Consider the following 12,822-nt stretch of genomic DNA (forward strand, 5'->3'; position numbering starts at 1 on the left):
GGAATTTGCTGGGATGGTGATAGTCCAGGATAATGGCAAATGAATTATATTCTTTTGGTACAACCAATTGTTTCCAGCGATTTATTTTAGATTTATAATAGGAAGCTGACTTTGGGAAAGGAGTAAAACACAAAAAGATATGTAGTCAATAACTACCACCACTTTAACTTAGAAACACGATGATAAAAAAAGATCATCCAGTATCTAGTCTACCCATCCACACTAACTATTCAGCTTTACAATTCTTACCATTCCTCAGAAATCCTCTGCACTTATCCCATGCTTTCTTTAATTCAGATACTGCCCTTCACCACCTCTATGAGGAGGCTGTTCCAAGCAACTACTACTCTCTCTGGGGTAGATTTTCAAAAAGCGCGATTTGGCGTACTTTTGTTGGTGCTGGATTTTAGTAGATACGCGCGTAGCCGCTAAAATCCTGGATCGGCGCGCGCAAGGCTACCGATTCCGTTTAGCCGGCGCGCACCGAGCCGCGCGGCCTCAGAGGGAACTTTCTTTTGCCCTCCCCTCACCTTCCCCCCCCCCCTTACCTTTGTCGGGGGATTTACGCCTCCCGGAGGGAGACGTAAATCCCCGTGCGCCAGCGGGCCGCTAGCGCGCCGGGACGCAACCTGGGGGCGGGTCCGGAGGGCGCGGCCACGCCCCGGACCGCCCTGGGCCGTAACCACGCCCCCGGACCCGCCCCTGAAACGCTACGTCCCGCCCCGAAAACGCCGCGCGGATCGGGCCCGCCCCCCCGACACGCCCCCCTCGGAAAACCCCGGGACTTCCGCGAGTCCCGGGGCTCTGCGCGTGCTGGTAGGCCTATGTAAAATAGGCGCACCGGCGCGCAGGGCCCTGCTCGCGTAAATCCGCCCGGATTTACGCGAGCAGGGCTCTTAAAATCCACCCCTCTGTGTTTAAAAAAAAAAAAAATCTTAATTACTTCCTTTCACCTTCATCCCATGACCCCTTGTTGTAGAGCCTCTCTTCTGTTGAAAGGGGCCTGCCTCCTGGGCTTGGAAACCTTTGAGATATTTGAATGTCTCTGTCATATCTCCCTTATCTGACCTTTTCTCTAGGGAATACATATTTAGATCTTTTAAGTCTGTCATATGCTTTAGAATGAAGATCACTGACCATTTTAGTAGCCACTCTCTGGACCAACTCCACCAGCAATATCACCTCCCTTTTTCTGCTGACCATTCCTCTCCCTATGCAGCCAAGCATCCTTCTAGCTTTTGCTGCCACCTTATCCACCTGTTTGGCCACCTTAAGATCTTCAGGCATGATTCTTCTAAACATGAAAGAAGAATGGAATTGCATCCCATAGACTGTACCTCTCCCATGAGTTTCTGCACCTTACATTTGTAGATAACTGATGGCTAAGAAATAAAAAATCAAAAGCACAATAAAAGTTAGTTGAATCCTGCTTTGTGGTAAGGTCAGAAGACCCATTGTAATGGATTAGAACTGCAGAGTTTTAATTCTTTGCTACCCCTGAGTAGTTAGAGCCTTTTCAAAGTTAATTTTGGCCTTCATTAGCCATGCCTGACAGATTTTTCTTTATTTGCCAAGGCATAGCTTATGGTATCTCGCCTATCAAAAGTAGGAGGAAGGCTCTGCTGGGCTCTGGAGCAGTGGTTTGCTAACTTTAGCTTGAAAGGGGGATGGAAGAAGTGCTGCATGTTAAATAAAGCCTGGCAGTTGAAATGGGGTCAGAAAGAGTACTAAAGCTCGAATTGCATCCAGCAGGGAGACGAAAGATGGAGGGAAGTAAGAAGAGCTGCTTCCTCCTGCCCAACTGCCTGGGCCTGGGTCTTGAATGAGTAGATGTGACTCGGTTATTTACACTTTCGAATAATAGAAGGACTAGGGGGCACTCCATGAAGTTAGCAAGTAGCACATTTAAGACTAATCGGAGAAAATTCTTTTTCACTCAACGCACAATAAAGCTCTGGAATTTGTTGCCAGAGGATGTGGTTAGTGCAGTTAGTGTAACCGGGTTCAAAAAAGGTTTGGATAAGTTCTTGGAGGAGAAGTCCATTAACTGCTATTAATTAAGTTTACTTAGGGAATAGCCACTGCTATTACTGGCATCAGTAGCATAGGAACTTCTTAGTGTTTGGGTAATTGCCAGGTTCTTGTGGCCTGGTTTGGCCTCTGTTGGAAACAGGATGTTGGGCTTGATGGACCCTCGGTCTGATCCAGTATGGCAATTTCTTATATTCTTATTACCCTCTCCTCCTGTGGCAGAGCAGCAAGCAGCTGAGAGCGCTCCAAGCTTTACCGTGTTAGTGCATACTGGAGACAGCTTCTCCGCTACAGGTGATGCCAGTGATTCCTTCAGTGGGGGTCTCTGAAGCCATCTTGCTCCCACCAATCTTTCCTGGAATCCCAAGGTTCAGAACTGCGGCGATAATATGATATCTTCTCTTTTGTGGACGAGCTAGAACTCCTAAATGTGGTGTTTTTTTTTTCCTTTTTATTCGCTGTAGGTAACTTCAGGCAAACTGAATAAACATTTCCCCTTGGTGGTGTGGCAGACTGGATCGGGAACTCAGACTAACATGAATGTCAATGAAGTCATCAGCAACAGGGCCATTGAGATCCTGGGAGGCAAACTGGGAAGCAAAACTCCAGTGCATCCTAATGATCATGTTAACAAAAGCCAGGTCGGTACAGGACAGACCTCCTCATGTGGCCCTTGGTGGTCCTTTAAATGAATGTAGCATGTTTTTACTGGTTATATTAGTTGCAACGCTAATTTCAAAAAGGGTGACCATTTTCAAACAATCTTGCCACCTACCTTTATTTAGGAGCTTCACAGCTTGATTGGTCTCAGTAAAAACGGTTAAAAGTTGAGTAGTTAAATTGAGCTCCCTAGCTATGGTAGCCGCTATAAAGTGGGTAGTCCTGGAAGCCATAGCCCTCCCCCCAATTTCAGCCAGCAAGCACTAGTGTTTCACCCTCTCCTTCTTGCTCGCCTCGGGAAAAAGAAGGCGTTGATTGCAGTGGACAGTGCAATCCTCACTCACCGGCTGATATCACTTTGAAACAGAAAAGAGCTCCTCCGTGGCATCCTGCCCTGCTGGGGCCTGAATGGTGCACTTTGAACCACGTGGTTCAAAGCCCAGCACTCAGGCCCTGCCCCAAGCAGGGAAGGACACCATGGAAGAGCTCTTCTTTTGTTTCAGAATTATATGAGCTGGTGAGTGAGGAGATCCAGATGGGGCAGGGAGGGGAGTGAACTGGGGATCCCTGTAGGGTGGGAGGGAATTAACCAGGGTGAGTGAAGGGGTTTGTAGGGGGGGAGGAATGAACTGGAGAAAGTGAGGAGCTGGGGGTGGGGTAGGGAAGGAACCAGGGTTTGTTGAGAGAAGGAGGGGAAAATAGGGTGAGTGGGGGAGCAGGCCTCTCCATTCCCTCCCACCAGCATCCCAACTATTTCCCCCAGCCATCTCTTCTCCCTTCTTCTCCTCTCAGCCCCAGTCTCTCTCTACCCTTACTCTCTTCAGCCTCCCTTATTTATCCCTCCTCTTTCTTTGGCCTCCCTTCTCCACCTCCTCTCAGCCTCCTTCCTTCTCCCACAACCCTCCTCTTGCTCTTTCTTCTCCCTCCTGCCTCCACTCCCTCTTCCCTCATACTCCATACGAGAAAAACAGCAAAGGCACAGCAGGACCAAAGGTGTAGTGTCTGACTTCCACTTAAATCAATCCATAATACTACCCGCATTATTTCCAAAACCTCACTCACACCCAGGTGAGCGGGCCCTGCATTCCTTTTATTTGGACCGCACTGCAGCCCATAGGAAGTCCACCCAACTGTTTGTCTCCTTCGATAAAACCAAACTGGGAGTTCCGGTGGGCAAGCAGGCCCTGTCCGCCTGGCTGGCGGACTGTATTACCTTCCGCTACAAGGATGCGTGAAAGCACATTCGGTAAGAGCCTTGGCAACGTCAATAGCGCACCTCCATTCTGTACCTCTTGCTGACATCTGCAGAGCTGCCACATGGAGCTCTCTCCACACCTTTGCAGCTCATTATTGTCTCGACAAGGCTGGAAGACAGGATTCCATCTTTGGCCAGTCCTGTGTAATTTGTTTACAGTCTAATAACCCAGCTTCCTTCCTGCGACCCACTGTGAAACTCAGGCTGCCCTCCTACCCAAAACCACCCCTGTTGGGTGCTTTTGGTTCACTCTACTTGGGCATCCTGTAGCTGGCTATTCACCCATATGTGAGGACTACCATTCTGCTTGTCCTGGGAGAAAGCAGAGTTGCTTACCTGTAGCAGGTGTTCTCCCAGGGCAGCAGGATGTTAGTCCTCAAGAAACCCGCCCGCCATCCCGCGGTGTTGGGTTCGCTTTTGTTTTCTTATTTTATTTTTTCGCTCGTACTTTTTGCTACAAATGAGACTGAAGGGGGACCCCTGCTGGCTGCAGGGTTAGTGCCATGCTGGGCATGCTCAGCATGCCAGTCAAAGTTCTAGAAACTTTGACAAAAGTGTTCCGTGATTAGGGCTCCATCCGGTGATGTCACCCATATGTGAGGACTAACATCCTGCTGTCCTGGGAGAACACCTGTTACAGGTAAGCAATTTTGCTTTGCACTGAAAGTGGGGCAAGGATTTCATTTCGAACATCTCCTTCCTGCCCCCAATTAAATTAGAAGTGTAGGGCCTACTATCCTGCCTCTCCCATGCCGAATTCTCCCCCTCTCTCCTACTCAAAGCAAAAACCTCAGCAGGGGGAACTGCCAGCCCTCCATGACTTCCTGTTCTGCCTGATAGAAAATCTTCAGCATCAGCTCTCCTGTGATCGCCTACCCTCCCTCCCATCTGCAAATTTAAAACCCCCTTACGCGTTGCTATCATTATGACAAATGTTGGTTAAGCCTTAAAACACTTGGAACTTTTGTTAGTTACAGCAAGCCCCCCTGTCTGAGGCACTGGCACAGAGCCAGACAAACACAGCCTACACCGTCTTAGTCCTGCTGTGTCAGCATCGATTTGTGTTTATTCTTTTGGATTACATTTTATTTTAAAGCTTTGTCATGTCAGATTTAGTGCTTCTGCAATATATGGTATTGTGCCAGAAAGATAAAGCTGCCACGCAATCGGACTTCACCTTCTGGCAGCTTGTTTGAATCCATAGTAATGAGATTGGGTTTTCACAATTTTGATTTGTGGGTTTGTGTGATTTGACTTTTTTTTTTTTTTCTTTGTGTTTTCTTTCTCAAAAGAGCTCAAACGACACTTTCCCCACAGCCATGCATATCGCTGCTGCGCAGGAAGTCCATGAAGTGCTGCTACCTGGGCTGCAGAAGCTCCACATTGCCCTGGCTTTGAAATCACAAGAGTTTTCTAACATTATTAAAGTTGGTCGCACTCATACGCAGGATGCCGTTCCCCTTACTCTTGGCCAGGTACGAAACCAGGTTGATGCACAGAATCTTAGCAAATGTATTTGTTTTATGAGCAATGTTAACTTGATACGAATTGTCAACCAGTTCATCCACCTTCCTTAGCTGATGTTTTGTCACAGTAAAGTAACCTTGCTTACACAAAATGTGCTTTTCTTCCTTAGGAGCTTCCTCCTCTGGAATTCTCAATCTAAAACCCCCAAACCTGCTAATGGTATCTTTAATACATGCAGTGGGTGCAGTCTGTCCTATAAGAATTTATCAGGCAATCAAATTTCCTTCTTGCCCTTGGCTTGGGATCCTTGTAATACTAGATGCCGATTGTCCAAAGGGTTCAGGTGCCTAACTTTGGGAGTTAGGCTCCTAAATTCGCCCTTTTGAAAATTTAAGGCAGATCCAAGATGGTGTCTGAGTGAAGAACCGTGGGTTCGGGCATGCCTCAGAGGTTATTACTTAGTCTGATATTGCTTCGTTATTTGTAATGTCTCATAAGTGGAAAGGCAAGTGACGGACCTTCCCTCTGTTTCTTCAACCTATGCTACTCTGACAGCCCACCATGATCGAGCAACTTACCTGTGATCCCATATATAGCTCCCCCCCAATGTCTCTGTTGCTGGGTCGGGCTTGGCTTGGAAGCCGCAGGCCCACTGGATCCTGAGGTATCACTCAGCCCGGTTGTTTAAGCCATCCCTCCTTTTTGCCTGGCCAAGGCATCAAAGTACAGTCGGGAACACCAATAAACCCACGGTGCAGTCTGTGTTCACTGGGTGAAATGGAGCAGCGGCAATGTGCTAGTAAGATAGGAAAAGCTCCAGGAAGCTTTGCCAGCTTTTCTGGGGCTGAAACTAGAGGTATGGTAACTGGCTCGATGTTTCATCCCTTGAGCCTGACCTTTGCTCTGAGGCAGGACTGTGCTTCTCCCCTGGGTCCTGTCAGTGATGGCTCTTCATGAAAGGCTGATGTGGTAACCTTGGATTGCCGTAGAACAGTCTATTTCCTCTGTGACAGAAATGTTCTCTGAAACGTTATGCAGAGAACAACTTAAAATTCAAACAAGTAGCTCAATTTGCACGTGCTCACCTTCGCCAAAGTGCCCCTGATATCCTCCTTATACCTTTTTTAAAAATATCTGCAAAAGGTCTTTAAAATTCCAGGAGAGTCTAATCCTCCAATCAGCAAGAATTATTTCTTGCCTACTGGGAGAAGGTCAGGGTGGAGGAGAGGACGCTCGCTCTTTGTGACTGTGGATAGCTTGGGCTTACCTGTGTCTTTCAGGGATGAAGGAAACAGTTAACCTGTTGATCGCTTTTACCTGTATACAAGATTGGGACAGTATAATATGCCTCCACTTTTGGTAAAAGACACGCATTGCTCTATGGAAAAAGATTTAGATTTTACCAGATTTCCTGACAGGAAAGGCGGAAAAAATTCATTGCAATGCACCAGGAGGCTGTCTCTCTTGGTGTGATGTTTTTGTTATGCTGTCCTTGTAAATGTTGGCTTAGAATAGGCGATGAAGCTTCTGTCTTTTTTTGAGCCTTCTCAGTTAATATATTTCCTGGATAATAAATGTAGATGAAGCTAACCTAGAGCAACAGCATGTTAAGTGTCAAGCACATGATGTGATGGCGTATGGGAATAAGGTCTAGTGTCCACACTAAGTTTCTTTTTTATTTTTATTTTTTTTATTTTAGTGTTTGATTAGGTCAGCTTCTGAGACCTTTTCTTGTGGATCTGTTTGTGGGCTGTGAGATTTTTTTTTTTTCTTCTGTTTGTTGTTGATGTGTTTATGGCTCTTTCTTTTATATTTAATTGCTAGATTGCTTTGTCAAGTGATATGCTTTATGTAATATGATAGTTTAAAAAAAAAGTATTAAGGCTTTGCACCTAAATGTAGGCTCCTAGTTTCTCTAAGCTGATAAATTTCAGAGTCTAAAGAGTTGTTGACCTTGGGATCTGGGGAAAAATGTTACGTGATTTTGCACTGATTTGGCACTAAGCTACTAACTTAAGATCCTAAATCTAGGCAAATTAATAGGATCCCAAGTTTTATGGGTCTCTAAATTTAAATGAATTTTTTCAGCTGAAAATAGGTACCTAACTTGGGTACCCTAGGAGTCTGTGTCTAGCAGCTAAGTTAGCTGGATAACCTTTCCTGGTTAACTGTCTCAGGATATTCAGCATCGCATCTGTGCTGCTGAATTATACCCGTCTGTTTCAGTTAGCTGAATAAAGTTTATCCAGCTAGCTTCAGGACTGGCAGTCCTAGAGTTATGGGCTATGTTAGCTAGGTAATGCTGACAATCGGCATTTATCTGGCTTAGCAGGATAACCGGCTCCATCCTAAGAAACTACCCCCCCCCCCCCCCCCCACGCTAGCTGGATAGCATTTTAGCCAAAATAAAAAGTTAGCAGACTATTTGGGGGCCAGACAGCATGGTAGGGTTTTCACCTTCCGGTGTTTGCCCAGCTAAGTCTTAGCTGGATAGATGTTGCTGAATGTAGACCTCCCAGTTTTTATTTACTTTTTTTAATCCTTTTGGGTCCATGGTTAGAGTTTTAGACTGATAAAGTGGTGCCTGGATAGAATTTGGCATTCTACTGATTGCCTCCTTCAGCCAATGAGATTTACCCTGTCGGCTTCTGCTCTGTGCTCGATTAACAAAATCAGGACTTAAAAAAAATTTTGGCCTGTGGATTTTCAGCAGCTTTAGTGAATACAAATAATCACATGCTGTGTTTGAAAACACAGCTCAGAAATCCTGCTGATCTCTGAATTAATGAATAAACTCTGTTTACAGTGCTATCTTAGACAGTCCCCACTTGGAATCGCAGTATGTACAAACCTAATGATCTCTTCTCTGATATGCATGGTCTCTTTCCCTATATTGCCTTGCTCCCGCATTGATGTCATTTCAGACAAACAGCATAAAACCAGAAATGCTTGTTTAGCAGCAGCAGGGAAAGTATAGCATTCTCAAACCCTGGCCTTTGCAAATGCCTGGCAGAGCCACAGTCAGGCCTGTTATCTACAGACTTAAAGGGAAATATAAACCTAACAAGAGAAAAAGCAAAACACGTGGTTAAAAAAAAAAAGTTGTTGCCAGAGCCTTGGAAAATCTCTCAAGGACCAATCAATAAGAGCATTACATAGAGAGGAATAAACAGCACACTGGAACATGTCAGTCCTGGCGGACTTAAACCAGCCTAGGGTGGGAGCAAATATACAGGGTCATTTATCAAATTGAGCTATGGCATTTTCACATGCATTGAGGTGTTTTCGCATTTGAAAAGCGCCTTAACACATGCGATAAGCACCATAACACATGGTGCTATGCAAATTTTTAAAAGGTGAGGGATTTCCGCAAAAGTAGGCTGGCTTCACATTTTGCGAAGAAACATCGCATGGTATTGCACAATTTTAACGCCGAAAATAACTAATTGCGTTAATCTGTGCAATTTCATGCATTATACTGTAGCGCAATTTGCGATTTTTGCAAATTCCCTTGGGAATTTTGTAGGCTGGGGAAGGGCCTGAGATGTGGGAGGAAAGTGGATAGAGGGATAGGGAGAGGAGAGAGAGAGAGTGCCTCTGGGGGTGGTACCATAGTAAGCAGCTATTTATGCTACTATAGAAGGCCCACCTAGTAATTCGAGGTGAGGTTTAGGTAGTACTGCAGGGGTTAGGGGCCACCTTTACATGCAGAGTGAGACATACGAACAGAACATTACACTCTTGTGAAGATTTGATGTCATTTGTACAATGTTCTCTCACCCTAGCTTGATGTTACCCAGGTTAGAGAGTCCATCAAGCTACGTTGAGAGAACACTGTACAAATCTCATTTTTGTGTGAGTTTCCTCACTCCGAAGGTCATCAAATCTTCACAAGTGTACTGTTATTTATTTATTTATTTTTTTTGGTTTTTATATACCGGAAGTTCCTGTATAAAATACATATCACTCCGGTTCACAGGTAACTGAAATAACTACCGCCGTGTGGCGGTTTACATGGAACATATCAAACGATTTACATAGAACATTTCAAACGATTGCTATATAATAAGTCGAAAAAACAAACTAAGTTCACCTATGAAACATATAAATAAGGCCAATAATAAATAGTGTAAAATAAACATTGCATTAATGCTATAGGACAGTAGGTTGATTATATCTTGTTCTTAGCTCTCTGGGAATGCTTGAAGGAAGAGCCAAGTCTTGAGTTTCACCTTAAAAGTGTTATGGCATGGCTCGAGGCGGAGGTCTGGAGGTAGTGAGTTCCAGAGTGACGGGCCCGCTGTGGATAAAGCGCGTTTTTCTCAGGGAGGATTTTGCGGGTTGGGTGATCAATCTGTTTTGATATGCCCTTCTCGTCGGCTTTTTAGAAGTGTGTAGTTGGAGCTGGAATGTTAGGTTGAGTGGGGAGATGTTATGTAGGGCCTTATGAATCATCATGCTGGTTTTAAACTGTATCCTGTATTTGATGGGAAGCCAATGGAGGTGTTGGAGGATCGGGGGTGATGTGGTCTTTTTTTTTGGCATTGGTGAGAATTCTTGCTGTGGCATTTAAGACCATCTGTAGGGGTTTTGTGGAGCAGGCGGGAAGTCCCAGCAGGAGTGAATTGCAGTAGTCCAACTTCGGGAGAATGATGGCTTGGAGTACTGTGCGGAAATCTCTGTAGCGTAGAAGTGGCTTTAGTTTCTTTAAAACTTGTAATTTAAAGAAGCATTCTTTTGTGGTGTTGTTTACGAATTTACTGAGGCTGAGTCTGTTGTCTAGGAGTACACCCAGATCTCTGACTTGAGGTGAGGTGGTGTATCCTGATGTGTCTGGAGAGTTGCTGGAGCTAGGTGTAAATAGTTCCGGTGCTATTATTAGGATTTCCGTTTTGTTAGTATTTAGGACCAGGTTGAGGCTGGTTAGAAGCTCGTTGATGGTTGAGAGGCATTTATTCCAGTAGTTCATGGTCTTGTGTAGGGTGTCTGTTATGGGGATGAGAATTTGTATATCATCCGCGTATAGGAAGTGGGTAAGCTTGAGGTTGGTAAGAAGTTGACAGAGTGGGAGAAGATAAATGTTGAAGAGGGTGGGGGAGAGTGAGGAGCCCTGTGGTACCCCCATTTTGGCTTGAATGGGATGAGACTCTTCGTTGTTTATCTTGACTTTAAATGTTCTGTTCTCCAGGAAGGATTTAAACCAGTTGAAGGCTGCTCCTGTGATGCCGATGTCTGTTAGACGTTGTAGTAGGCTAGAGTGATTCACGGTGTCGAACGCTGCGGAAAGATCCAGAAGTGCGAGGAGGCAAGGTTGGCCTTTTTCAAGATTGAAGATAATGGTGTCCGCTAGTGTGGCTAATAGCGATTCGGTGTTCTTTTTCTTCCGGAATCCAAATTGGTTATTGGAGATGATATTGTTGTCTTCTAGGAATTCAGATAGTTGTCGGTTGACGACTTTCTCCATAATTTTAGCTAACATTGGAAGGTTTGCTATAGGTCTGTAGTTAGCGGGATCTGTGGTGGGAAGGTTGGGTTTTTTGAGGAGCGGTTTGAGTATTGCCAACTTGAGTTGGTTGGGAACTTGGCCTTGGGCGAGTGAACGGTTAATGATATCTGCCATTGGCTTGGCTATGGTGTCAGGGATGGAACTCAGCAGGTTTGATGGGATATGATCTAGAGGGTGAGAAGATGGTTTTAGCTTCTTAAGGATGTTTGCTATTTCTAAGGTGGATGTGGGTTCCAGAGATTCGAGTTCTGCTGTATGTGTGTTGGGTTGAAGAACGGGTGCTATATATGTTTGCGAATTGTGGTTGCTTGTGAGGCTTGTGTGTGGAGATGTCCCTTTGAGAGGGGCTACGAGTGTGGTGATTTTGTTGTCAAAGAAGTTGGCTAGTTCATTGGCTTTTTTGAGAGCTTGGTCATCAGGGATGCTCTGTCCAGGAGGTTTAGTAAGGGCTGAGACATAGGCGAAGAGGGCTCTTGAGTCGAATGAGAAGTGGTGAATTTTTTTGGAGAAGAATTCTTTCTTGGTTTTGTTGATTTCGTTTCTGTATGTGTTAAGGCATGATTTGTAGTTGAGGAGTGTTGTTGTAGTTGGGTTTTTTCGCCATTGGTTTTCCTTGCATCTAAGCTCCTGTTTGCGAGACTTCAGCTCTGTGGTGAACCAGGGTTTTCTGTTGTCTTTGTCCGGGTTGATGGATTTTGTTTTTTTTTGGACACACTTGATCGGCGACCTTGTTAGAGATATTGATCCATGAGGATGTTGCTGAGTTGGTGTCCGTAAGGTCCAGGTTCCTTAGTTCCTTAGTCAGGTGTTTGCTGAGAAGATCTCCTGAGCATTGTTTTCTAACCGAAATGGTGATAGATTGATTTGTTTGGTGAGGCGGCTCATAGATCTCTATCATAGAAGAGATGATTCTGTGGTCGGACCAAGGTACCGCAGTGCAGGTAGGGGTGGAGTGAGATGACAAACCTTCGTTTATAAAGATAAGGTCTAAAGTATGACCCGCTTTGTGGGTGGGTTCTTTTACAATTTGTCTGAAGCCCATATGGTTGAGGGAGGAGAGAAGAGTATTGCAGTTGGGGGAAAGAGGTTGGACATCTACATGGAGGTTGAAGTCTCCCATCAGGATGGCTGGTTTTCCAGAGTTTAGGTGTTTTGCTGTTAGTTCTATGATAGGGGAGGGGTCTGATTCAAGAAGTCCGGGGGGAGCGTAGATTAGTGCAATGATCAAATGTTTAGAGTTGAAAAGTGCAAATTCAATATTTGCTATGGAGTTGGATGTCTGCAGTGTCAGACCTAGCAATTTCTTGGCTGCTAGAAGAAGGCCTCCTCCTCGTTTTTTATGTCTGGGTATGGACAGTATGTCGTAAGTCTGGATAGGCAGCTGGTTAATTAGGGCTATGTCGGTGGGTTTTAACCATGTTTCTGTGATGGCACAGATATCAGGTTTTGAGTCAGATAGGAAGTCATTGAGTAAGGTAGTTTTCTTAGATATGGATTGAGCGTTGAACAGTGTGATTGAGAAAAGTGCCAGGCCTAGACATTGGGTTATGGGTGTCAGCATGATGGGCCTGATTCTCTGTTGTCGGTTATGGTGGGGTGTGGGGAGCTTAGGTGCTCTCCACCTTTGGTTGTGAATGATGGGGATATTAAGTGGGAGCATTGTGGTGGAAGGATAAGCGGGCGTGTAGTCAGTGGACAGGGGGCCCTCAAGGCTAGAAGTATCAGGATAAGGGTGGAAGTATCAGCGAGGATCTGTGGCAGCTCACGTCAGGCAGCAAGAGGGATGAATCCGTTGATAGGGCGAGGTCTTCTCAGACTGAGGAGGCTGTGTTGGTCTTACCCAGGTTAGAGAGTCCATCAAGCTACGTTGAGAGAACACTGTACAAATCTCATTTTTGTGTGA

At 45.3% G+C, this 12,822-nt stretch overlaps 1 protein-coding gene across 2 annotated transcripts in view; it reads left to right on the forward strand.

Annotated features, from left to right (window-relative positions):
- Positions 1–12,822, forward strand: part of FH (fumarate hydratase) — a 146,030-nt gene that overhangs the window by 66,513 nt on the left and 66,695 nt on the right. For both annotated transcript variants that reach the window (XM_029594019.1, XM_029594020.1), the window contains exons 4-5: positions 2,496–2,672; positions 5,239–5,421. In XM_029594019.1, the coding sequence (XP_029449879.1) occupies positions 2,496–2,672; positions 5,239–5,421 (360 nt within the window). The remainder of the gene's footprint in view (positions 1–2,495; positions 2,673–5,238; positions 5,422–12,822) is intronic.

The sequence above is a fragment of the Rhinatrema bivittatum genome, chromosome 3, assembly GCF_901001135.1.
Source record: "Rhinatrema bivittatum chromosome 3, aRhiBiv1.1, whole genome shotgun sequence".
NCBI lineage: Eukaryota > Metazoa > Chordata > Amphibia > Gymnophiona > Rhinatrematidae > Rhinatrema > Rhinatrema bivittatum.